Source organism: Drosophila montana, unplaced genomic scaffold, assembly GCF_035044405.1.
Source record: "Drosophila montana isolate Dmon_TW-CO22-7 unplaced genomic scaffold, ASM3504440v1 contig_2106_1, whole genome shotgun sequence".
NCBI lineage: Eukaryota > Metazoa > Arthropoda > Insecta > Diptera > Drosophilidae > Drosophila > Drosophila montana.
The window spans coordinates 1,147,846-1,174,863 of NW_026997017.1; the positions used below are offsets into that span (position 1 = coordinate 1,147,846).

The following is a 27,018-nucleotide window of genomic DNA, read 5'->3' on the forward strand; positions in this document are numbered from 1 at the left end:
TGGTTTAATATGCATTCAATAATGAGGTCAATTCAGCCCTATATCCAGCTAGCAAATTGTACAATCTCACCGAACTCGGGAACTGTAAAAGCTATTGTCTTGAAATTTGGTATGCAAGTTCTCGTATGTTGGAACAGATCAAATTTATTTGCAGCACTAAGACAACTTTCGGCGAATACCGTGAAATGCAATAAGAAGTGAACATACACTTTCTGCGCGTACCTAATCAATGGTCAACACACGATTTCGCAAATCGGTCGATAAGGACTAAGGCAACAGCACTTTATGGGGAAACTCGTGACCATAATCGTTAATTGAAAATTTTGTGTGGGTGCTGGTTCGACGCTAAGTCGCCTGAAGTGTGCGCTAATCTTGATGAGAGCCCATCTACAATGTCAGCTTTGAGTATTTCTTTTTTTGGCTCTGCCTCTGATAATCGCTGTACAAGAATGGAAACAAAATGGGAGGCCAAAGGCTGATTAAACCAATACCAATCTTATAATATAATCTTATAATATCATATTATTAAAATATGACCACATCGGCCAAACCGAACAAAGCCGGTTTCGTTGGATTAGATCAATCTTAACCATAATTGCCGCTGACTCTAAATGAATTTTGATTATGTGTGGGTGGCTTTTTATGAACCGATCTTATCGGACTGATCTGATCCAACCAATGACTGTGGCGTTTACGCGTGTTGCTTTATTTCGGGTTTTTGGGCTAGGGGCCCGATTAAGTAGCGCCCATAAATTAGCATGACAAAATCAATATACAGGAGGAATAATATTCATAGTCCAGTGTCAATTCGGGCATAAATCTGAACACTTTCAATTAATCGAAACAATATAAGATTTTTGAACATTTTTTTGCAATTTCTTCATTTATAGATCTTTAGATAAGAAATGAAATTGTGGCGCGATTCCGAGAAATTTAGAATGATTTATGGCTAACAAACATAAATTAATCAATCCAGGGAATCCAAGTGTTCAAATTTGTATCTTATAATATCTGTTCAACTTTGTATAGAAATTGACATCTAGATCGAAGTCTGCGCAACTTTGTCTTGTCACGAACTCTTCGAACCGCAAATAAAATCTTTCACCGCAAGATAAGAATTCCTGTTACCAAATGTTCATATCTCGTTGTTTGAGTGTACGCCAAAAGGCTTAGTTTAATCGTATGAAAGCATCAGTTAGCTATATTATATATCATATACCATATATATTGCATTTTGTATATTATAGATCAATCTTTCACATTTAAGACCTATTATCATATATGCGTATAGCATAAAAAAAGTACTGAATATCAGTATAGAAATTTTTGATGGACATATCTTTCCAATTGCAGACATCTAAAAAATTGTCGGGATTGCCTTGAGAATATATCATATATCACATACCATATATAGTATATCACAGATCGATATACATATATATGTTATATTTACACTTCCAACATGCTTCTCTTTCAGACTCAGCTTGAATAATACTGAATATTGATATTGATATATTTGATAAACATATCTTTCGGTTTCCTAATATAACCTATATCCTTAACCTTATATAGTACATCATAGTTCGATATATATATATTTAAATTTTCTACAGTCTCTCGTTCACACTCAAGATCTTTTATAAAGTATACCTCGGACATAAAAAAGTCCTGAAAATGAATATGGAAATCCCTGATAGACATATCTCTCGTTTTGCAGACATCTATAATCTTGATTACCTAGAGAATATAACATATATCACATACCATATAGAGTAGATCAATATATATATATTTACACTTCCTACATGCTTCTCTTTCAGACTTAAGATCTTTTATAATATCTAATATATATATACATATCTTTGATAGACATATCTTTCGGTTTCCTAGTAAACCCAATAATTTTACTTTTTTACAGCCTCTCATTCACTCTCAAGATCTTTTATTAAGTATACCTCTGACATAAAAAAGTGCTAAAAATGAATATAGAAATCCTTGATAGACATATCTCTCGGTTGGCAGACATCTAGTAAATTGTAGGGATCAGGGCATTGATTGCCAGTTAAGTCCGGCACTTAAACTGTCTATCAGTGTTATATGCCCATGTTTTCTACAGCTCTTGGGGGCTTATAATTCAAATGTTCTTTAACCAAAATTGATATATGGCATGGAATAACGGCGACTACGCCATTGTTTCGGAAGACATGACGTCGCAACGCGTGCGATTTGTGGCGCCATAACAAGAATGACGTCCATAGTGAAAGACGGCAGCAAATTTGGAAATCAAACGAGTATTATGGACACAAACAAAAAGTACAATATTAATCAATGAGCAGAAGAAGCGTGCTGATTTGATTGTCCGCCAATCTCTCAGATATGATAAAAGAATATATAAAAATAAACGCATTCCGTACAATGATGTGTGTATACAAGGTATTACGTATTTTGTCGGCATGCAGGTCGCATAGTGACGATTTACCTCACATTCCGCGAGGCGTATGTTCTGAAACTCTTTGGTATTTGTTTTTATATCAGATTTGCAGCTTGCATATTAAATTCCAAGAGCCTGGCCCACAAAGATCCTGAGATCTGACTACGAACCGCTTATAACTCCCATTCCCAATCTTAAGTCGCAGCCAAAAACAAAGCAAAACTGCTTTTAAAAGCTGGGAAGGGCATTAACTAGTTGGTAATACTCTGGTAAAAATTATACTTTATTATCAGTATAAAGTAAAAAAATAAACCTATCAAAAGCAAACTCGTGATTAAGAAACTTTATTGAACAAAAAATCAATCGTAAGATTTTCCAATGCACAAAATAGGTTCATCCCTAAATGACTCATAGGGACAATTCACTCAAGATTTTCGAAAAACCCCCCGATGTTACAAGTTCATAAAACTTTAATGCTGCATTAATCTCGAGTCTGATATGAGAAATGGGGTGTACCACAAGGAATTATGAAGTGAAGAATCAGAATCAGAAGTGAAGGCAGTTGGAAATGTCAAAGGAGCTGTACTTTATTGTTTGAACTATGGGGAGTTATTCAGATGTCGTTGGGGAGTTATTCAGAAGTCTTAAATGTATATGTTCGTTTGTCATCAAAGTATGGGGCTCTGCGGTTGTCTAGGCTAACATCTCTTCGATCCAATATGGCTAGGAATATGTTTGATTAGCTTTCATTAGAATTAATGATCTTTAAGCGTAAGACTGGGATAGGCTTATAGTTGCAACTTGAATCTTAGGATTAAGAAGTCAACCCCCACAAGAGTAACCTAACCAAGTCACTAAGATGAAAACCCAGTTGACTTATTAAAAAACGAAACAAGTTTTTTTAAGGATTTTTAATTTTTATAATTCATTTAATAATCAATTTTTTGGTAACATGATAAAGCGCCGATTGTTTCCAAAAACAAAAAACATTTTTCCACAAAAAATCCCATTTATAAACTGATTCCTTCCTTAAAGTTATTTGCGTATAGAGCTATTTGGGAATAGAGATATATAGTTTCTTTAAGAAGACGTTTGGTTCCCCAAAAGAAAGTATAAAATTCACTCGGAACTAGTTCCGAATATCTGACTCGATAGTGCAAAATCTTTTTTTTGTGTAGGGTTAAGAGGGGTTAAGCGTTATTTCTGCATATATATAAAGCTCTATAAGACTAAGAGACTGAATGATTCCCGGAAAATGTTGTCTAGAAATGGGTAAAACCTTTTTTGATGTGATTAATGTTAATTTTTTGTTCGATAAGCTTACAAATCTTGTGGAAAACGAAACAAGCAAACCCAGATGGATGGGCAATATGGAATCGAAGAGACTTCCATCTGAGTGTAACATACACTATCATAAAATCATTATACCCTTCTTTACCATTGCGGAGCATACAAATAAGATAATAATTGAAAATGTTGACAAAATCAGGTAATGCCCGCTAGTCGTTCGATAAGATCTACATATTGAGAAAAGTCCCATGCACTTTAAGATTTATTTAGGCAAATTAATGCAAAGGGTTCGATTATAATTCGCACTTATTATATAGATATAGGATGTTTATTATATAAATAAATAAACTACTTGGGCCTTGTCTTTTGCCAATTACGTATATTACAAACATGTGTAAGCTGTTTTAATCATTTTTTTTTTGAATGAAAGCAAAAATAGTTAATCCCCCCAAGTTGGATAGAAATTGTTGAGTATATATGCATACTGAGACAGCAGTTTTGATCGGCGTTCGCCGTGATCAGTGATAAGTGATCAGTGATCAGTGATCAGTGATCGTCGTCTATTGCTAAATCGAGAGTGTTACAAATGGTAAAAGCACAGCTGAACTTTGCCCAAGCACAGGGAAGTACAATCAAACACTCAAAGCAATTAATGGAAAATTGCTTGACGCGTTCCGATCGCTGATCACAATTGGCAAAACTGTTGATCAGGATCGCTAAATGCACACATCAACTATTCATATATGCATATACGAAAGTGAAATGCTTAGACGTGCCAGAGAACTGCGAGAACTGCGAGAACTGCGAGAACAGCGATCAGTGATCAGTGATCAGTGATCAGCGATCAATCTGTTCAGCACGTGAGCCCTATAAATAGCTCTAAATACGAAGTTTCCAGTTAAGCATGAAAATACCCAAAGTGTTTCAATTGCTTACATTACAACACACACACATACACACACACACACACACACACACACACACACTCGCGCCTCGCATACAAATGAGCTTGAGCTGCGCGGCTTCTGACTGCCGGCTGTAGATTGATAAACTGTCGCTGCAATTGTTGTTTTCCTTTGCTCTTATCAGAACGGTAACTTCTCTATTAATGAGTACACGTTACAAACTCTGCTCTCAGCGTGCATGTGTATATATGTGTGTGTGTGTGTGTGAGCGTGTGTGTAATTGAGTGCTGCAGCTAAAAGCTGTTGCGGTTGATCGACTAGCGGCTGCCCTCTACAAATCAAAGATTTGCTGTAACAAGCTGAAACCTAAGCTAATTGTTGTGTAACATTCTGTTATATATATATATATATACATATATACGCCGCAAAAATTTGCTGCATAGGCTTGTATGCAACACTCTTTAAAACTTGTGCCAACATTTTTTTAAAAATTTGGAATATCTTTTTCTTATTAACAGCAAAATCTTGCGTGGATTTTCTAAGGTGTAGGGCACAAATTTGGTTTGCGTGTGCACGAGCGATTAACTTGTTGTGCCTGGCAATTGTGATCTGTGAAATGTGCTCAAATCGATAGTTATCGATTTTGGCAAAACTATAAAATTAACTTGAACAGTGTATGCTATGCAAGCACCTTAATAGCTGTTAAGGAAGATCTGGTCAATAAAAGTTCTGTGCTATGCTTAAGGATGTGAAATCGATATTTATCGATTTGGGTGTAAACTAAAATAGCTAAGTAAAACCTGCTTATGTTATATCTCGTGTGCCTAGCTCTAATATACTCCAAGATTAGTTTAACTAATCATAAACTGTAAATCGATAATTATCGACTTTGGCTAGAAATAGCTAGGTATTATCTGGAGTCAACTTCAACTGGCGTGCCTAGCTCAACTATACTCCGGGATATATTTTACAAATGAGAAACTGTAAATCGATAATTATCGATTTGTATAGAATCGGTATTGTTATCGATAAACAGAAACAAGCATAAAATGCATAAATCATTTGATGTTCGAGTCTAGCCTTGATGGTTTCGTTGGTAAAACAGACGAACTTGACTATAACGAACCAGCTAACGCCCCCTTTTGTCTGATCAATATAATTGCATGATTTCAATCTACCCTATGTAAGTCTTTTTATGCAGGGTATCAACGAACATAAGAACGACGACCAATGCGACAATGCGATACCAAAAAGAAGCGACACACACGCACACACACACACACACACCGCTGCACACCTGCGCATCGCACACACAGCAAAAACAAATCAAAAATCAAAAATCGAAAATCAAAAATAAAAAAAAAAAAAAAAATCAAGAAAAAAAAAAACTGAAAGCGAAAACGAAAATGTTGTCAAGTGTTCGGACCTGACTGCACGCCAAGCAGAGATAAACTCTTCATAATACAGAGAAGCATTACCAATAACGCCTTTAACGCTGCCAGCGACGTCGACGTCGACTGCGATGCCAGCGGCGACGGCGACAGCGACGCGAACGTCGCTGTTTATTATTAAGACGCGCGCGCGCTGGTCGCACTTAATTAGTTGTGCGATACAATTCTAGCCAAGCGGTTGACGCAGCAGCGACTGCACTCGAGAAAAACTCTGAAACCAGAAAAGCGCCGAAAACAAACAACAAATAAATTCAAATCTATTCATAAACTATTCAAATTTAAATGTAGGCAGCTGCGACGCATTCCCCAAAAAAACGAACAAATTCGAAAACCGAAAACGTCAACGAAACCGAAACCGAAAACGAGTTACGTCGCGTTGCGCATACGCCGTGTGTGAAGCATCGGGAAAGAGTTCAGAGAAATTTTTACCAAAAAAAAAAAAAAAAAACAAACGCCCATTGAAAATATACACACAACATTTTCATAGGCGCACGTGTGGCACGTGTTGCTTCTTTTTTGTTTATAATATTACAATTTTTTTTCTTGGCTCATCAAACAAAACAACTCAAGTTTCGATATTGTTGTATGTGTGTGTGTTTTTTTTTTCTTTCCGAAATCGTTTTTGTATCATGTTGAAAAACGCGCGCCTTTTGATTGGCGTTTTCATATTGTTTGCCAGCCTCATAACGGATACACAAGCCACAGGTGAGTAAATAGTTATAACAACAAAAACAATAACAATAACAATAACAATAACAATAACAATAATAAGAATAAAAAAGAATTGTGAGAAATATGCGTAGGGAAATTCCGTTAATGGCAAGTGCCAAGAAATCCCCGAAATTCTCAATGAATGTGCCTGGCATACAATTGAGCGGCCACAGCATTTGATAAAGTGCAAGAAACGGCAGACAAGACAGTTGGGTGTGCCCGACTGGCAGATACCCTAAGCCCCTACCCTATTCTTCTTCTTCATCTTCTTCTCCTTTCTCCCGTTTCTTCTGTTTCTTCTGTTTCTTCTGTTTCTTCTGCTTCCATAAGCCGCACACTATGCTCGAGATATGCAGTCTTGATTAACGGTGACTCGGTGCTTACAGTCCGATCTTAATGAGATTTTCACTGCTTTAATATGACATACACCATTATTAATTTGTTTGTTCCATGCGAAAATATTCATATTCAATGACATTTCAATAACTTTTGATGAAAACAGAAGAAAATGTCGAAAAGTGTTATTATAATTACTTTTGATTAATGCCTAAGATCGATATGTTTGTCGAATTATGAAAACTTGACGAGATGTCAAAAAAAAATATGTAAAGCTCGTTGTGCGTATCGTATGGATATATTTTTGCACAAAATTGCAAGTCTTGAGCTTTTGTAGTCCCCGACATCGACGCTTTCCCATAGACAGACGGACGGACTGACTAGATTGACGCAGCTCATCGTCCTAATCAAGAGTCTAAGTATGTTCTTTATGGGTTCTAAAGTGCTGCCCATTACAACGGATGACTCATAGATCAAATATATACTGTTATCTGTCATATACATATAACTTCTTCGGCTTGTCACATCGATTATTCATATTTAAATATGTATATCGTGTGTGTTTTGAATAATGTTGTTGACTTTAACAATTCGTTTATTAGTTTATAGAAACTGGCACACAATAAACATGTCGAAAAGTAGATCGATAAATTTCAACGAATCATGTGGACTGACAAATATGGACCAGCAAATTGTCAGGTATTATTCAATTTTTTCATTTATGTAATTGCATTGTGGCCTTTTTGTGACGGTTTCCCTAAATTAGAACACTTCTACTCTAGAACTAAGTAGTTCAATTTTGGGGCACAACATGAAAGCCAAATAAATAATTGCAATTTTGTTTGTTGTTATAGTCGATATATTTCGATTTCTTTTTAAATTATACAGCTTACTTAATTCGAAGATTTATTTCTATTTGGGCATATGAAAAACGATCTATCAAACTATTGTAGTCTTATCCCAAGGACAATTCAAAGAGTTCTTGAGTCTAAAAAAATGGTGTATATAATTATTGCATTGTTTTGATTAAATGTATAATATTAAGATTAACATAAAGTGAATAAATTGACTCTGACAATTTTCAAGAGTTAATTAATTGATGATAAGTTGTTCAAATGAACGATTCGTTCACTCAATTGAACTAATTCCTGTTTTAAATAAGATATAAATACTATGTCCAAATACTAGAAAATGTTAATATAAAATGAACTTTTTGTATCATATAATAGTTTAAATGGTGGATAAGCCGATAGAAGAGTTATTCAAATGAACTGGTTCTTGATTTACAATACACAAACATGGATAGGTATAAAGTATACGCATAGGATTTTTAGGGAAGTGGTATTTGTATAATACCAAGTCAAAATACTGGAATATATTAACATTAATTTGAAACATTTCGATGTTACAATAGTTTACATTGTTGATAAATTTGTAAATGAGTTGTTCAAATGAACTGGTTCTTGGTTCGCATTTCAGGCTAGGATATAGGTATAAAATAGACGCATTGACAGAAGTAGTATTTTTATTAATACCAACACAAAATACTAGAAAATAAATAATACTGAAATAAAAAACCTAAAACCTCTTTGTCGCAGTCTTGGAAACTTTTAAATGTAATACCAAAAGGACAATATAAGAATGTGTACATATATTAATTTTATGTAATAATAAGTTATGTATATTATTATCGGCAAATATATAAATATATATCATGTTAAGACCCCACACATTGAAGGCCATCATATTTGTAATTCTCTGCAATAAATTTGCGGGCTTATTTAATCGAAATCTGGCCCAAAAAAACACACAGAGCAACAGACAGCTGTCAAAGTATAGAAATAACAATATAATAAAAGAAATGCAGCATTTAAATCATGGAAATAAATCAAAAATTAAACGAGCAACAGGTGTTGCCGCATGAGGACAGGGCGAGCGGGCGGAGGGGGGAGGGGGGACTATCAGTAGCAGCTGCTTTGATAACAAATGAAACTTGCCAAGATTGAAAGATTGAGAGATTGAAAGTGCACGTGTATGGCCATCAATACATATATAGAGGGTCGAATAATATGTTTTTTGGGGCGTGGTCCTAACATCCCAATGCTGCAGCTGATAAGCACAGCGGATATATATATACATATATATATGTATATGTATATATAAAGAGGCCAGGTCAACTGTTGGGAATCGCTGGGAATTGTGTCAGCTGGGGCGAGCATTGATGTAGCATCTGTGATCTATAATCGTCAGCTGATAATGAGTTCCAGCTCCAAATTGATTTATCAGCATGCCCAAAAAATACATATATAGATATATCTATAGGTATGCCATATGATTGTGTGCTGGAGGCAAATGTCATTCGATTGATTGATGCGATTATCTGACAGCTGTTTATGGCTGATAAATCGAACAACAACAAAAGTACAAAATGTCCAAAAAAAAAAACCATTAAAGCACAGGAAATCCAATTTTCATTTCATTTTTTGGTGAGTAGCACTTTTCGAGTGTCTGAACCTGAAAACCTTTGATACCACGATTATCATGGATCTGCGTGCGATAGACAAAAGAACCTGATTATTATGGGATATAGTTCGGTAGTTAGGAACCAAAGACCCAACCTTTGAACAGCATAAACTTAAAAGGAAAGAAAAAACTGCCTTCGGCCTGGTTTGCCAAATTCAAATCCAATTCCATAGCCATAGGCCTAGGTCTAGGTTCCAGCCTTGCTTTGTCATATATCTAGAAAATGCAAATGAAACAATTTAACTTTATATTTATTTTCATATTTTTATATTATAATTTTGGTAAGATAATTGACTTAACTGACTTGATTGAACCGAGTTATAAATGCGCCCTCAAAAGTTTTTTCGGGTTTCGAACCAGTTTGGATATATTGGAATCCCGGTTCAAGCTCTTTTTGCAGCCTTGTCTTAGACAGCATAATATTCAACCCATCCCAACCCGAGATTCTTGATTCTTCTTCGAAGTTTGAACCTCGTGTTGCCTTTTGCTTCTTTTAGCAAATACTGCAATTGGCAAAGTTCTTCCCATAACTTGTAGCTTTTGTTTAGTTACAAATTTGATGTACATTTTCATATCTAGAAACCTAAAGATTCGAATAATCAAGTAAATAAACTGAGACTGTGCTTCAGAGGCTATTAAGGGAAAAATAAAATCATGTTTCCAATAGAAAGATACTTATTAAAATAAAAAAGAAGCAGACTGAATTTTTGGTAGTGTTGGGATCAGAATAGAAGATTAGATTGTAGATTAGAAAGACATTAAAAGCAAAAGATGCAAGATCAATTCCATGTACAGCCGAGCTGTTTTAGAGTTCCAATCCGGAAGATACGACTAAAAAGTAAAAGTGGTCTAAAAATGCTTAAAAAAATCTTAAAACTCTTGAAAATTGTATCAAAACTGAAGCATGTAAAATCTCTTAATGCAAACGTTTATTTATTAATAATTATATGACTTAGTTCTGTTCGATCTAAGCGATATGTTTGATATATTCCAGATTATTTGAATGATATTGTGCAATAAATAAGCTGAATAGAATATAAATAATCAATTTGTCAAACTAAAAAGATATGATAGAAGAAGCTGACAGCTGCGATCAGCTGATCAGTTTAAAGTTGATTGTCTAAGTAGAAGCGCTTCCAAGAACTACTCGAAAATAGACGGCACATTAGAAGGAGGGTTAGAAAAAGTAACGTAAAAAAAAAACAGATAGGATCGTGTTCCGAAAGTTGTATGTTATTTCTCCAGAATTTTATATGGTTATTAGGAGCGTAAAGCGCTTAAGAACACTCGTGCTGCAATTATCTAGTAGTTTTTTTTTTTATATATGTATGTATGTATTTATTATTATTTGTCTCGTTTTTTGTTTTGCTTAGTTTTTGGCGTTGCCACCCATTCATAATTGTTGCATAAACAAATGCGAGTAATTATCGTGAGCGTCATACGATATACATACATATGTACATACGAATTATATGCCCGCACTCAGCATAAGCGAGGGTGATTCCCGTTTCTTGATTCTTTGGAATTGCGCCCGGGGCAGCGACCCCAAGCAACAGCCCCGCACCCCGCATCCTCTATAAATAAACGGTGCTTTTATGGGGATTTATTAGAAAACATTTCGGTTATTCCATCTAATAACATTTAGCTGGAAGCATGAAAAGGCATTTCTCTCCCTCTCCCACTCTCCCTCACCCTTCCCCCTCTCTCTCTCTCTCTCTCTGTCTCTCTCACTCTCTCTGTAAAAACAATCTCTGGCGAAATATGTTTTGGAATTGAATGCGCTTATCCAAAGCTCAATCATTTTTCCCAGCGCATTCATGACGTTTTTCTATTTCTATTTCTATTTATTTTTATTATCGGTTTTTAAATACGCGTCGCAGCATTCCCCAACGGGCTGTTCGAGTATTACGAGTATTATTTGTTTTGGTTTTTATTTTCATGTATTTGTCTAGTGTTTTGTTTTAGTTGTTGTAACTATTCTTGTTGCTGTTGTTGTAGTTGTTGCCGGCGCACATTTATCATCATCTCTGGTATTTGCCGAACAAACAGGCAAACAAGCAGCGCTAGACGACGGCGCCCTCGTTTGATGGCTACACTAGACAACATAAAACGGGTCGACAGCTCAAGTCTCAACCACAATCGACAGTTCTTTGGCAGTCCGGCAAAGTTATGTAGAAATGATGATGCCAGTGTTGTAAAAAGGTTTGCTACTCAGTCGTGCAGGGTTGCCGGAGCATTTGATACGTTTTTTCGTTTCTGCTTTGTGCGGCATTCTTGAGCCTTTTACTGGCTTCGTTTCACATGGAAATACATATATTTCTTTCATTTTGCGCAAACAGTGTTACCCTAATTCCAGCCACGGAAGGGAAAAGGAAACAATTATTGATCGAGTAATAAAAAAAAAAATAAATAAAACACCAGCTTCTCTTTTGCATTTCTATCTAGTTAAACATCATATTTTATTTAATTGAAAACCTATTCAAAAATGTAAAATTCTTAAAAAAATTTTTCCGTTCATTTCGATTAGTTCCTGGCGTTCAGATTTCTCTTGCAGCTGGCGTTGCCAGAAATTATTTTTAGTTCGATTTTGTTGGCCAGTGTTGGGCAGTCGTATTTTTATTTATTTAACAACAATTAGCAAGCAGTTTTCAGTCTTTCGGTTTCAGCTTGGGAAACCGATTGATTTGCATTAAGTCGCAACACGATCAGCGAAATGAGCCGCCAATTAAACGGCAAAGTTGCAACAATAAAACAAAAATAATAATAATAAAAAAAAAAAATGTTAAAACAAATACTACAAAATGTTATTAACTAAACAAAATGCACTTTGCATTTGGGAGGGCGGCGTCAAAACGTTTCTCGATTGCACAATAAATCGCATCAATGGGTCCAATCAGTGTGCAAAGCGTCATAGATGGGGCTGGAATAAATCAAACTTCAGGGATTTCCCACAATGCGCATAAAAAGTTTTCAATAATTTCCGCATAAGGGTTTCCGATCTGGATATGCTACAAAATGCTGCATCACACTGGGATTTTGTCAAAACTGGGCGTGCGGGTATTTCACAAACCCGGCCTCCAGCGTCGGTGGGCGCAACCCCGCCCGACAGCTGTCAACAGGTTCAATAAACTTGTTTTATGCATCGGCTTAGCGCTAGCCTCAGATGATCTATTCGCAATTACATTCACATTCACATTCACATTCTCACATCTGTTGCATTGTGAATGCGAGCGAGTATAGAGTGTGTCGATATGAGTCGTTGACAACACTGGCGATTGACTTATGGCCAGTGTTTGGTTCATAAGCGGGGCGTAACCTAACCTAACATATGCTAACCTAAGCTAACCTAACCTAACCTAATTGTCGTACATAACCTCAAAGAGAAGAAGTATTCAGGCTTGTTAATTTATAATATTATTATTATATTATTATATTTTTCATTTGACTATGAGATTTTTCAAAATATTTTACTCCAACTTAATTCACATTCCTATACTTAACCCCAGAAGGTTTTTGGTTTGAACCAGCGCCGACTAAGCCAGGCAGTGCCAAGCAGTTGAACTGCTTGCAGGGTATCTTGGCGTCGGCGCTCAATATGCTGTTCACACAATTTATTTTGTTGCCTCAATTTCAAGATTGTTTAGTTTTTCTAATTATTAAATTATGTTGGATAATTGCCACTGAATGTTGTAACTTTTTTTTTATTTATTGTTTTATTTGCTTATTTCGCGCCCAGCTGCAAGAGACATGCAACTCAGCTTGCACAGAACAAAAGAAAAACAATCTAAACACTAACAATAACAAGAACAAGAATAAGAACAATAAGCTGAGCATAAAAACCTGGTGAAAAGCTGCCGAGCGAATCGCACGTGCTGAACGAGTCTCAAGCGAAAAAGGTCAACACCAAATACCAAACTGGTAAGAGTGCGCTGGGCGAGCGTGCTCGACTGACAAATACCCTTTAACGCGCTGTCAGCAGCGTGCTTTAAGCAGGTGTCTGAGCATTGAACTGGCAAGCCTAAGGTCGCTGGCTCAAAATCAATCAATTCATCCGTTAAATCGTATAAAAAGTATATACCTTTGCTTAAAATCTGTCAGATAGCTCAAGATAAATCAATCCAAATACGCATATCTGCTGTGAGATACGATAGCTCGAGTCGATGCGCCTTTAAATCGAGCACATAAATATCTAATTGACTTGGAAAAGACTTGTGCACACATATTTGCGCAGCTTTATGTCCGGCTTAATTGCTGCTTATGGCTACAGGGTATAAAACGGATGAATCACTTTTTCGCGAGAGGGTTTCGCTGGCAAAAGTTTGCTCAAGAAATGCTGATAAGACATGCCAATCAGACAGAACGGCCAGGGCCCCGCCAATTGTCAGCATTTCTGGGCCATAAAGTAGATATACAAAATAAGTCAAAAAAAGAGAAAAAGAAGAGGAGAGAGAAAATAAAGCAGACATCGTTATGGGAATTATTTGCCCATTCCCGCTAAGACAAGTTATGGCCAACAATAAGAATTTAATCATGGCCCATAAAAGAAATGCCTAGGAAAACAAATAACAATAGCAGAGCCCAGCCAAATGACTATTCGCATTATTTTCGGATGACAACTCAAATGCCATGACAATTTCAGTTTAAACCCAACAACAACAGCAATAATAATATTGGTGACAATAGCAACAAATCAGCTTGGCTAAATAACAAAAATATCGTAAAACTTTCAATTGAAACGGAATTCAATTAAATTGGCCCCAAACTTCGCCTTGTCAATGGGCTGAAACAACTTGACTCTAAGGGGGGGTTGGGGGTTGGGGGGTTGAGGGGGTCTGCTCGCACTTAAGGTTTATGTTCGGTCTAGTTTGATTTAATTATACAATTAAGCATTAGACTGCCATCTGGCAACTAATTGCTGTGCCATATAATTGTTTATCTACCCACGAATTGTGGAAATTTTTTTGCGTGAGAAACAATTAAAGTCTCGGTTAATCGGCGGGCAGAGGTTTGTTAAGCGTTAACCGATGCAGAGGAAAATTTAATGCAAAATATCATTCCCAATTGCGGTTCAGCTTAAACGAGCAGCGAGCGTCCTCCATGGTCACTTTAACGAGTTTCAAAAGGCTTATCTCATCCCAAATAATGTCCGATTTGGGAATTTTATACCATTTTGGACTCGTAAGAATCAGTACTATCGATTGGCATCAAAAAAATGAAAATCTTAATTTTGACCAAAATCGGCAAAATGGCAAGGGGTTACATCACGTTTTTTCTAAAAATCGGGGTCGGTTCGAAAATAACAACTTTTTTGATGATTTTTTTTGAATATCTCGGGTAAATATTGTCAGATTTTGAAATGTTATACCTTTTTCAATTGGTAGGGATGCCTACTATCAATTGGCATTCAAACATTTTAAAAATCGATGGGTTAAAAAAAGTTGTTGACCAAAAACCGATTCGTTTGTAAAGTCAACCTTTTTAGATGATTTTTTAGAATATCTAGGCCAAATAATGTCCGATTTGGGAATTTTATACCATTTTGGACTCGTAAGAATCAGTACTATCGATTGGCATCAAAAAAATGAAAATCTTAATTTTGACCAAAATCGGCAAAATGGCAAGGGGTTACATCACGTTTTTTCTAAAAATCGGGGTCGGTTCGAAAATAACAACTTTTTTGATGATTTTTTTTGAATATCTCGGGTAAATATTGTCAGATTTTGAAATGTTATAGCTTTTTCAATTGGTAGGGATGCCTACTATCAATTGGCATTCAAACATTTTAAAAATCGATGGGTTAAAAAAAGTTGTTGACCAAAAACCGATTCGTTTGTAAAGTCAACCTTTTTAGATGATTTTTTAGAATATCTAGGCCAAATAATGTCCGATTTGGGAATTTTATACCATTTTGGACTCGTAAGGATCAGTACTATCGATTGGCATCAAAAAAATAAAAATCTAAATTTCGACCAAAATCGGCAAAATGGCAAGGGGTTACATCACGTTTTTTCTAAAAATCGGGGTCGGTTCGAAAATAACAACTTTTTTGATGATTTTTTTTTAATATCTCGGGTAAATATTGTCAGATTTTGAAATGTTATACCTTTTTGAATTCGTAGGGATGCCTACTATCAATTGGCATTCAAACATTAGAAAAATCGATGGGTTAAAAAAAGTTGTTGACCAAAAACCGATTCGTTTGTAAAGTCAACCTTTTTAGATGATTTTTTAGAATATATAGGCCAAATAATGTCCGATTTGGGAATTTTATACCATTTTGGACTCGTAAGGATCAGTACTATCGATTGGCATCAAAAAAATAAAAATCTAAATTTCGACCAAAATCGGCAAAATGGCAAGGGGTTACATCACGTTTTTTCTAAAAATCGGGGTCGGTTCGAAAATAACAACTTTTTTGATGATTTTTTTTGAATATCTCGGGTAAATATTGTCAGATTTTGAAATGTTATACCTTTTTCAATTGGTAGGGATGCCTACTATCAATTGGCATTCAAACATTTTAAAAATCGATGGGTTAAAAAAAGTTGTTGACCAAAAACCGATTCGTTTGTAAAGTCAACCTTTTTAGATGATTTTTTAGAATATCTAGGCCAAATAATGTCCGATTTGGGAATTTTATACCATTTTGGACTCGTAAGGATCAGTACTATCGATTGAAATCAAAAAAATAAAAATCTAAATTTCGACCAAAATCGGCAAAATGGCAAGGGGTTACATCACGTTTTTTCTAAAAATCGGGGTCGGTTCGAAAATAACAACTTTTTTGATGATTTTTTTTTAATATCTCGGGTAAATATTGTCAGATTTTGAAATGTTATAGCTTTTTGAATTGGTAGGGATGCCTACTATCAATTGGCATTCAAACATTTTAAAAATCGATGGGTTAAAAAAAGTTGTTGACCAAAAACCGATTCGTTTGTAAAGTCAACCTTTTTAGATGATTTTTTAGAATATCTAGGCCAAATAATGTCCGATTTGGGAATTTTATACCATTTTGGACTCGTAAGGATCAGTACTATCGATTGGCATCAAAAAAATAAAAATCTAAATTTCGACCAAAATCGGCAAAATGGCAAGGGGTTACATCACGTTTTTTCTAAAAATCGGGGTCGGTTCGAAAATAACAACTTTTTTGATGATTTTTTTTTAATATCTCGGGTAAATATTGTCAGATTTTGAAATGTTATAGCTTTTTGAATTGGTAGGGATGCCTACTATCAATTGGCATTCAAACATTTTAAAAATCGATGGGTTAAAAAAAGTTGTTGACCAAAAACCGATTCGTTTGTAAAGTCAACCTTTTTAGATGATTTTTTAGAATATCTAGGCCAAATAATGTCCGATTTGGGAATTTTATACCATTTTGGACTCGTAAGAATCAGTACTATCGATTGGCATCAAAAAATGAAAATCTTAATTTTGACCAAAATCGGCAAAATGGCAAGGGGTTACATCACGTTTTTTCTAAAAATCGGGGTCGGTTCGAAAATAACAACTTTTTTGATGATTTTTTTTGAATATCTCGGGTAAATATTGTCAGATTTTGAAATCTTATAGCTTTTTGAATTGGTAGGGATGCCTACTATCAATTGGCATTCAAACATTTTAAAAATCGATGGGTTAAAAAAAGTTGTTGACCAAAAACCGATTCGTTTGTAAAGTCAACCTTTTTAGATGATTTTTTAGAATATCTAGGCCAAATAATGTCCGATTTGGGAATTTTATACCATTTTGGACTCGTAAGGATCAGTACTATCGATTGGCATCAAAAAAATAAAAATCTAAATTTCGACCAAAATCGGCAAAATGGCAAGGGGTTACATCACGTTTTTTCTAAAAATCGGGGTCGGTTCGAAAATAACAACTTTTTTGATGATTTTTTTGAATATCTCGGGTAAATATTGTCAGATTTTGAAATGTTATACCTTTTTCAATTGGTAGGGATGCCTACTATCAATTGGCATTCAAACATTTTAAAAATCGATGGGTTAAAAAAAGTTGTTGGCCAAAAACCGATTCGTTTGTAAAGTCAACCTTTTTAGATGATTTTTTAGAATATCTAGGCCAAATAATGTCCGATTTGGGAATTTTATACCATTTTGGACTCGTAAGAATCAGTACTATCGATTGGCATCAAAAAAATAAAAATCTAAATTTCGACCAAAATCGGCAAAATGGCAAGGGGTTACATCACGTTTTTTCTAAAAATCGGGGTCGGTTCGAAAATAAAAACTTTTTTGATGATTTTTTTGAATATCTCGGGTAAATAATGTCAGATTTTGAAATGTTATACCTTTTTCAATTGGTAGGGATGCCTACTATCAATTGGCATTCAAACATTTTAAAAATCGATGGGTTAAAAAAAGTTGTTGGCCAAAAACCGATTCGTTTGTAAAGTCAACCTTTTTAGATGATTTTTTAGAATATCTAGGCCAAATAATGTCCGATTTGGGAATTTTATACCATTTTGGACTCGTAAGGATCAGTACTATCGATTGGCATCAACAAAATAAAAATCTAAATTTCGACCAAAATCGGCAAAATGGCAAGGGGTTACATCACGTTTTTTCTAAAAATCGGGGTCGGTTCGAAAATAAAAACTTTTTTGATGATTTTTTTGAATATCTCGGGTAAATAATGTCAGATTTTGAAATGTTATACCTTTTTCAATTGGTAGGGATGCCTACTATCAATTGGCATTCAAACATTTTAAAAATCGATGGGTTAAAAAAAGTTGTTGACCAAAAACCGATTCGTTTGTAAAGTCAACCTTTTTAGATGATTTTTTAGAATATCTAGGCCAAATAATGTCCGATTTGGGAATTTTATACCATTTTGGACTCGTAAGGATCAGTACTATCGATTGGCATCAAAAAAATAAAAATCTAAATTTCGACCAAAATCGGCAAAATGGCAAGGGGTTACATCACGTTTTTTCTAAAAATCGGGGTCGGTTCGAAAATAAAAACTTTTTTGATGATTTTTTTGAATATCTCGGGTAAATAATGTCAGATTTTGAAATGTTATACCTTTTTCAATTGGTAGGGATGCCTACTATCAATTGGCATTCAAACATTTTAAAAATCGATGGGTTAAAAAAAGTTGTTGGCCAAAAACCGATTCGTTTGTAAAGTCAACCTTTTTAGATGATTTTTTAGAATATCTAGGCCAAATAATGTCCGATTTGGGAATTTTATACCATTTTGGACTCGTAAGGATCAGTACTATCGATTGGCATCAACAAAATAAAAATCTAAATTTCGACCAAAATCGGCAAAATGGCAAGGGGTTACATCACGTTTTTTCTAAAAATCGGGGTCGGTTCGAAAATAAAAACTTTTTTGATGATTTTTTTGAATATCTCGGGTAAATAATGTCAGATTTTGAAATGTTATACCTTTTTCAATTGGTAGGGATGCCTACTATCAATTGGCATTCAAACATTTTAAAAATCGATGGGTTAAAAAAAGTTGTTGACCAAAAACCGATTCGTTTGTAAAGTCAACCTTTTTAGATGATTTTTTAGAATATCTAGGCCAAATAATGTCCGATTTGGGAATTTTATACCATTTTGGACTCGTAAGAATCAGTACTATCGATTGGCATCAAAAAAATGAAAATCTAAATTTTGACCAAAATCGGCAAAATGGCAAGGGGTTACATCACGTTTTTTCTAAAAATCGGGGTCGGTTCGAAAATAACAACTTTTTTGATGATTTTTTTGAATATCTCGGGTAAATATTGTCAGATTTTGAAATGTTATACCTTTTTCAATTGGTAGGGATGCCTACTATCAATTGGCATTCAAACATTTTAAAAATCGATGGGTTAAAAAAAGTTGTTGGCCAAAAACCGATTCGTTTGTAAAGTCAACCTTTTTAGATGATTTTTTAGAATATCTAGGCCAAATAATGTCCGATTTGGGAATTTTATACCATTTTGGACTCGTAAGGATCAGTACTATCGATTGGCATCAAAAAAATAAAAATCTAAATTTCGACCAAAATCGGCAAAATGGCAAGGGGTTACATCACGTTTTTTCTAAAAATCGGGGTCGGTTCGAAAATAAAAACTTTTTTGATGATTTTTTTTAATATCTCGGGTAAATATTGTCAGATTTTGAAATGTTATATCTTTTTCAATTGGTAGGGATGCCTACTATCAATTGGCATTCAAACATTTTAAAAATCGATGGGTTAAAAAAAGTTGTTGGCCAAAAACCGATTCGTTTGTAAAGTCAACCTTTTTAGATGATTTTTTAGAATATCTAGGCCAAATAATGTCCGATTTGGGAATTTTATACCATTTTGGACTCGTAAGGATCAGTACTATCGATTGGCATCAACAAAATAAAAATCTAAATTTCGACCAAAATCGGCAAAATGGCAAGGGGTTACATCACGTTTTTTCTAAAAATCGGGGTCGGTTCGAAAATAAAAACTTTTTTGATGATTTTTTTGAATATCTCGGGTAAATAATGTCAGATTTTGAAATGTTATACCTTTTTCAATTGGTAGGGATGCCTACTATCAATTGGCATTCAAACATTTTAAAAATCGATGGGTTAAAAAAAGTTGTTGACCAAAAACCGATTCGTTTGTAAAGTCAACCTTTTTAGATGATTTTTTAGAATATCTAGGCCAAATAATGTCCGATTTGGGAATTTTATACCATTTTGGACTCGTAAGGATCAGTACTATCGATTGGCATCAACAAAATAAAAATCGAAATTTCGACCAAAATCGGCAAAATGGCAAGGGGTTACATCACGTTTTTTCTAAAAATCGGGGTCGGTTCGAAAATAAAAACTTTTTTGATGATTTTTTTGAATATCTCGGGTAAATAATGTCAGATTTTGAAATGTTATACCTTTTTCAATTGGTAGGGATGCCTACTATCAATTGGCATTCAAACATTTTAAAAATCGATGGGTTAAAAAAAGTTGTTGGCCAAAAACCGATTCGTTTGTAAAGTCAACCTTTTTAGATGATTTTTTAGAATATCTAGGCCAAATAATGTCCGATTTGGGAATTTTATACCATTTTGGACTCGTAAGGATCAGTACTATCGATTGGCATCAACAAAATAAAAATCTAAATTTCGACCAAAATCGGCAAAATGGCAAGGGGTTACATCACGTTTTTTCTAAAAATCGGGGTCGGTTCGAAAATAAAAACTTTTTTGATGATTTTTTTGAATATCTCGGGTAAATAATGTCAGATTTTGAAATGTTATACCTTTTTCAATTGGTAGGGATGCCTACTATCAATTGGCATTCAAACATTTTAAAAATCGATGGGTTAAAAAAAGTTGTTGACCAAAAACCGATTCGTTTGTAAAGTCAACCTTTTTAGATGATTTTTTAGAATATCTAGGCCAAATAATGTCCGATTTGGGAATTTTATACCATTTTGGACTCGTAAGAATCAGTACTATCGATTGGCATCAACAAAATAAAAATCTAAATTTCGACCAAAATCGGCAAAATGGCAAGGGGTTACATCACGTTTTTTCTAAAAATCGGGGTCGGTTCGAAAATAAAAACTTTTTTGATGATTTTTTTGAATATCTCGGGTAAATAATGTCAGATTTTGAAATGTTATACCTTTTTCAATTGGTAGGGATGCCTACTATCAATTGGCATTCAAACATTTTAAAAATCGATGGGTTAAAAAAAGTTGTTGGCCAAAAACCGATTCGTTTGTAAAGTCAACCTTTTTAGATGATTTTTTAGAATATCTAGGCCAAATAATGTCCGATTTGGGAATTTTATACCATTTTGGACTCGTAAGGATCAGTACTATCGATTGGCATCAAAAAAATAAAAATCTAAATTTCGACCAAAATCGGCAAAATGGCAAGGGGTTACATCACGTTTTTTCTAAAAATCGGGGTCGGTTCGAAAATAACAACTTTTTTGATGATTTTTTTGAATATCTCGGGTAAATAATGTCAGATTTTGAAATGTTATACCTTTTTCAATTGGTAGGGATGCCTACTATAAATTGGCATTCAAACATTTTAAAAATCGATGGGTTAAAAAAAGTTGTTGACCAAAAACCGATTCGTTTGTAAAGTCAACCTTTTTAGATGATTTTTTAGAATATCTAGGCCAAATAATGTCCGATTTGGGAATTTTATACCATTTTGGACTCGTAAGAATCAGTACTATCGATTGGCATCAACAAAATAAAAATCTAAATTTCGACCAAAATCGGCAAAATGGCAAGGGGTTACATCACGTTTTTTCTAAAAATCGGGGTCGGTTCGAAAATAACAACTTTTTTGATGATTTTTTTTGAATATCTCGGGTAAATATTGTCAGATTTTGAAATGTTATAGCTTTTTGAATTGGTAGGGATGCCTACTATCAATTGGCATTCAAACATTTTAAAAATCGATGGGTTAAAAAAAGTTGTTGACCAAAAACCGATTCGTTTGTAAAGTCAACCTTTTTAGATGTTTTTTTGGTATATCTATGCCAAATAATGTCCGATTTGGGAATTTTATACCATTTTGGACTCGCAAGGATCAGTACTATCGATCGGCATCTCTTTTTACGCATAAAAAATATTGACCGTAATAAAGATGGTATGGAGAACAGAGTTGGCTAATCAACATTTTATCTGCAGCTCTGGTCAGAAATCATTGATATGTTTCATATGAAAAGTCGTTTGGAACTCCTCCATGGTTAACTGCGCTTAATAGTTAATTAAAGGATCACAGTTTGTTATTTGTTTTATTTGCAGCTCTGGTCATATTATGTTTCATAGTTTACAGACATTTTACATATGTAAAATGATGCTGAAATACTTCAAGGTCACATTTTTCTGCATAAAAAATAATAGGCAATATTAAAAGTGATATAAAGTTAATCAAAAGAGCAGAGTAAGGCTTGATATTAGTGTACTCCATGGTCACATTATTTATGCATAATTTAAGATAGATCTATTTTATATTTAAAACAAATTTGTTAAATAAACGAAAAAAGTTTTATAAATAATTCCAACACGGAATACGATTTATTTAGTTTAAAAAAAAGCGGAGAGATTATGCACGTAAATGAATGCATGAGTTGTAGGGTATCTGCAAGTCGTATACGCATGACTGCAACGTGTCAGGCAACTTGCATGCTAGTTGAAAAATTGTGCATTTATGATTTTCAGGGTTGCAGCTTCAATCTTATCAGAGTTTTCATTAACCCACTGAATGCTTCTTATCTACATATATTGTGCTGGCCATATAATATATATAAGTATATACATATAGAGAGATATAGGAGCTTGCATAGATTGAGATACTAGGCAGATGTGCATTTAAATGATTTCTATATATGTAAATATTCTTCTCTTCGTTTGACAGCAAATAATGAAACGAGTTTCCTGGAGTCATCGCTCCGATATTTGGATGAGCAGCTGCTGTACGATATCTTGCCGCGTGCCACATGCCCCGGCCAGGAGCCAGATGCGCCCCTAGATGAATTTCCCGATATATTTACAGGTACGTCTATGTCAATAGAAATGCGAATTGAAGAGCTCTTCTAATACATAAGAGGAACCAGCTAGCACTGGTTCCACCTGGATAGCGAAACTGGTTGTGTTTAATCTGTGCCGCGCGAGAAAGCCTTCGGATTTAGTTTAATTGTCATTTTCTTGGCCAAATCGCAGAGACTTGAACTTGCTGACCATGCGGCATTGGTCAATGGTCTTCCTGCTGGGTCTTCGCGCACGGCTCTTATCACTGGGCCAGGGTCAATACAAGTGCGCCGATAAGCGGCAAAAACTCAATGGGCCAATAAATCAGTCGACGCAAATGTGTTTACACTGGAGAAGCGCCTCATATGAACTACTACTTACAACGCCCCCCCCCCCTCCCCCTCCCCGCCATCTGCTACGCAGATTGTCTATTTTGACAGCGCAACGGGCATTTCATACGTACTCTCGACTCGTATCTTCTATGTACACACATGTCCGCGTATATGTATATAGTATAGTATATACATATATATCTATACTATATACATATCTCTTTGCTGCTCTTCAAATCGTGCTTCTTATCGCGGCCAAGTCGTGAAAAACCTTTAATTAAACTACAATACTTGGAACATGACAGATACACATACTTGCAGCGTTCCGGCGTTCCGTGTGTGTGCCCCCCCCCCCCTCAGTCAAACTCAGGCCATGTAATAAATAGCAAAAACTCTCTATCTACATGATATGCCAATAGAATCTTTATGCCCTGTAATTGTGCCAGTTGGGCCTCTTGTTCTGCCTAACCATATATGTAGCTGGCTTATGCCCTTTCTTTATCTCTAGATTCTCTTTTATATAGAACTCGGGATCCATTGGGGCTACATTCAGAAAATGCACCCAAAAAAAAAAGAAAAGAAAAGTCCCAATTTAATTATGATATTCTCTTGTTCGAACAGTGGAGCAGCTGCGTCAGGGTTGGGTAGCTCTGCACGTATTCGCCGCGATCTATTTCTTCATATTGCTGGCCATCATATGCAATGACTACTTTCTGCCCACCGTCGAGTGCATCTGCGAGGATCTGCATCTGTCGAAAGATGTGGCGGCAGCCACATTTATGGCCACAGCCACCTCGATGCCCGAGTTCTTTACGAACACGATAAGTACGCTAATCTTGGAGTCGGACATGGGACTGGGCACCATTATCGGGTCGCTGATGTTCAACACACTTGGCGTCGCCGGACTCGCCGCCCTGGCCATCAACAAGGTAAACAATTGTGGGCAGCCGTTTTATGTTGTATTCACTGTAGCCAGCTATTGGTTCAATTGCAGCCAGTGCAGCTGGACTGGTGGCCCATAGCACGGGATTGCGCCATCTATATCTTCAATACGATCGTGTTGCTGGTGCTCGCCTGGGGCGGCAGCATCAGCTTTGTGGAATCGTGCGTCATGATGGGCTTCCTGGTGCTCTACTATCTGATCACGTTTAACAACAATAAGTTTATGCCAGCCATACGCGTCTTTATCGAGGATCGCATGAACTGCTGCTTCTCCACGCGTTACGGTAAGTCGACTTTACAGAACGATTATCCAGGGAATCTGTTGACGAACATTTGCACACTTTCAATAGATCTCACGGAACCACCTGAGAACAGCGCCAAGGCGCAGCTGCCGCTGAAAAAGGATCCACTCTCCGGCGACGGACTGTTTGTGGTCAATTTTCCGGAGAATACCTCATCCATGTCGTCTACGGCCAATTTGACGCACTCCAAGAATTGTAAGTGTGAATTAAAGCAAAAGTAAAAAAGTTCAGTTCCAAATTATTTAACTGGTTCCGCTGTCAAAAAAACAACTGCTATCTTGACACTTGTGATTCGGGCTTATAGAGATCGCGATACGTGCTTAATGTTATCGATAACAACACGAATTTATCGCGAGGGCATGCTTTATTATTTTTTTTTTTTAAATAGCTGCTATCTTGACATTTGTAATTCGAGCTTATAGCGATCGCGATACGCGCTAAATGTTATCGATAACAAAACGAATTTCTCTTTTTTAAAGCGTTTTTCAACACATTCATTTGATTGTTTTTTTTGTGTCTGTCCAGGGAATGGCGAGGACGATGACGACGATCAGCTACCGCGGAGCATTTTCGCCTTTCCACACGGCGCTACAACATTCACGAAATGCTGGTGGGTCTTTACGTTCCCAATTAAACTAGTTCTGCGCATGCTGATTCCACATCCCATGCGGCATCGCCGATTATATCCGTTGTCCTTCATCATGTGCATCATTTGCATTGGCGGCAATGCCTATCTAATTGTCTGGATGTTAACGGCTTTTGGTGTGGCGATACGTGTGCCCACCATTGTCATGGGTCTCACCTTTTTGGCCGCTGGCTCCACGATGCCCGAGGCGGTTTCCAGCCTTATTTCGCTGCGAAATGGTAAGTAAATTGATTCTAGAGCTGCCCGCATTTTGGGACTAATCTCTTGGACTTCTAGGCGAGAATGGCATTGGCGTCTCGAATTCCCTGGGCGCCAATTCATTGGCCATTTTGTTGTCCCTGGGCGTACCGTGGTTCGTGAAGAACTGCATCAACTATGGCACCGGCGAGAAGCAGCAGGTGGGCACCCAGGGCATCGAGTACAATATATTGATCCTGATATTCTGCACCATCGCCCTATTCATCGTGCTAAGCTGCAGCGGATATCGTCTAACGAAGCGCGTGGGCATAGCCCTGTTCAGCGTTTACACGGTATTCATAGTGCTGCAAATATTGATCGAGATGAATGTGTTCTTCCCCATGGACTGCAGCAGCTAATAACCACAACACTAGTTCCAGTTCCAGTTCCACTTCCACTTCCAGTTCCAGTTCCAATTCCAGTTTGATAATCGGTATTCGTGTTAAAGTTTAATGCCTTCGAGCTTCTGGCTGGCACCAGAGCAGCACGCTGCCTGACGTTAAGTTCGGTTAAGTTTCCCGTTCTAATTGTTTAATGTATATACGAGATCTTGGAGTTGCGTTAGTTTTAATATGTATATACATATCGATAATGGGGCTTATGACATTGGTTGCTAAAATGTTGGGTTTTGCTCTCAGTATGAGTTGATGTAGTTCATGGAACTAATTCAGGCTATTCATTTTGGCTTAAATGCCAAGCTAACGTATTATTTTAGGGTTGCCACCTACGAGAAAACGAACAACGACGATCTACAACATAAAGGAGATTTACAAAAACTCACTATGCTTCAACCACTAACCAAAAATATCAAGCTAATTAATGTCATACGTTCACATTATACAATTAAATACAATTTTTTTTTTGTTTTTGTTTTCCTAGCTTAGGTACTCCTTAAGACTGTCTACTGTTTAGGTATAAATAATTGATTGATTGCAACAAACTATCCTGTTGTACACTATTTATAAAACCCCACCCCAAAGGCTCTGCTAACGTCACAAATTTTAAACTGGTACCAAAGCGCGACATTCTACTGTAGCTAAAAACTTCAAGCGAATTACCACTTAGAAACCAAATGCTTTATATATTTATATATGTGTGTAATCATTGTATATAAATATATATGTATATATATTTACTGACTATAACTAACTACAAGTACGATTACGTAAGTGCCCTGCGATATTTATGGCCACCGGCTAGACTTTCCTTAATTATGTGCACAGGGTATTGATAGTGTGGTGTGCCCGTGTATTATCACTGTTGATATTCCATAATTTGTGGACTCTATTGTTACCGTTACCGTTACCGTTACTGTTACTGTTACTGTTACCGTACACTTACACATCTACACAAATACCGTTTGTTATTAATTTATAAATACATTTAACGACAAATATTAACAATTGTGATTTTTAA

The 27,018-nt window shown here is 35.8% G+C and overlaps 1 protein-coding gene across 1 annotated transcript; it reads left to right on the forward strand.

Annotated features, from left to right (window-relative positions):
- The first annotated feature begins 6,517 nt into the window (after window positions 1-6,517).
- On the forward strand, window positions 6,518-26,455 carry LOC135426872 (sodium/potassium/calcium exchanger 3). The gene is made up of 7 exons (XM_064680197.1): window positions 6,518-6,782; window positions 23,031-23,168; window positions 24,097-24,404; window positions 24,470-24,701; window positions 24,768-24,914; window positions 25,245-25,583; window positions 25,642-26,455. Exons 1-7 carry the CDS (start codon window positions 6,707-6,709, stop codon window positions 25,959-25,961), a joined length of 1,560 nt encoding a protein of 519 aa, XP_064536267.1. The 5' UTR covers window positions 6,518-6,706; the 3' UTR covers window positions 25,962-26,455.
- The last annotated feature ends 563 nt before the right edge of the window (window positions 26,456-27,018 follow it).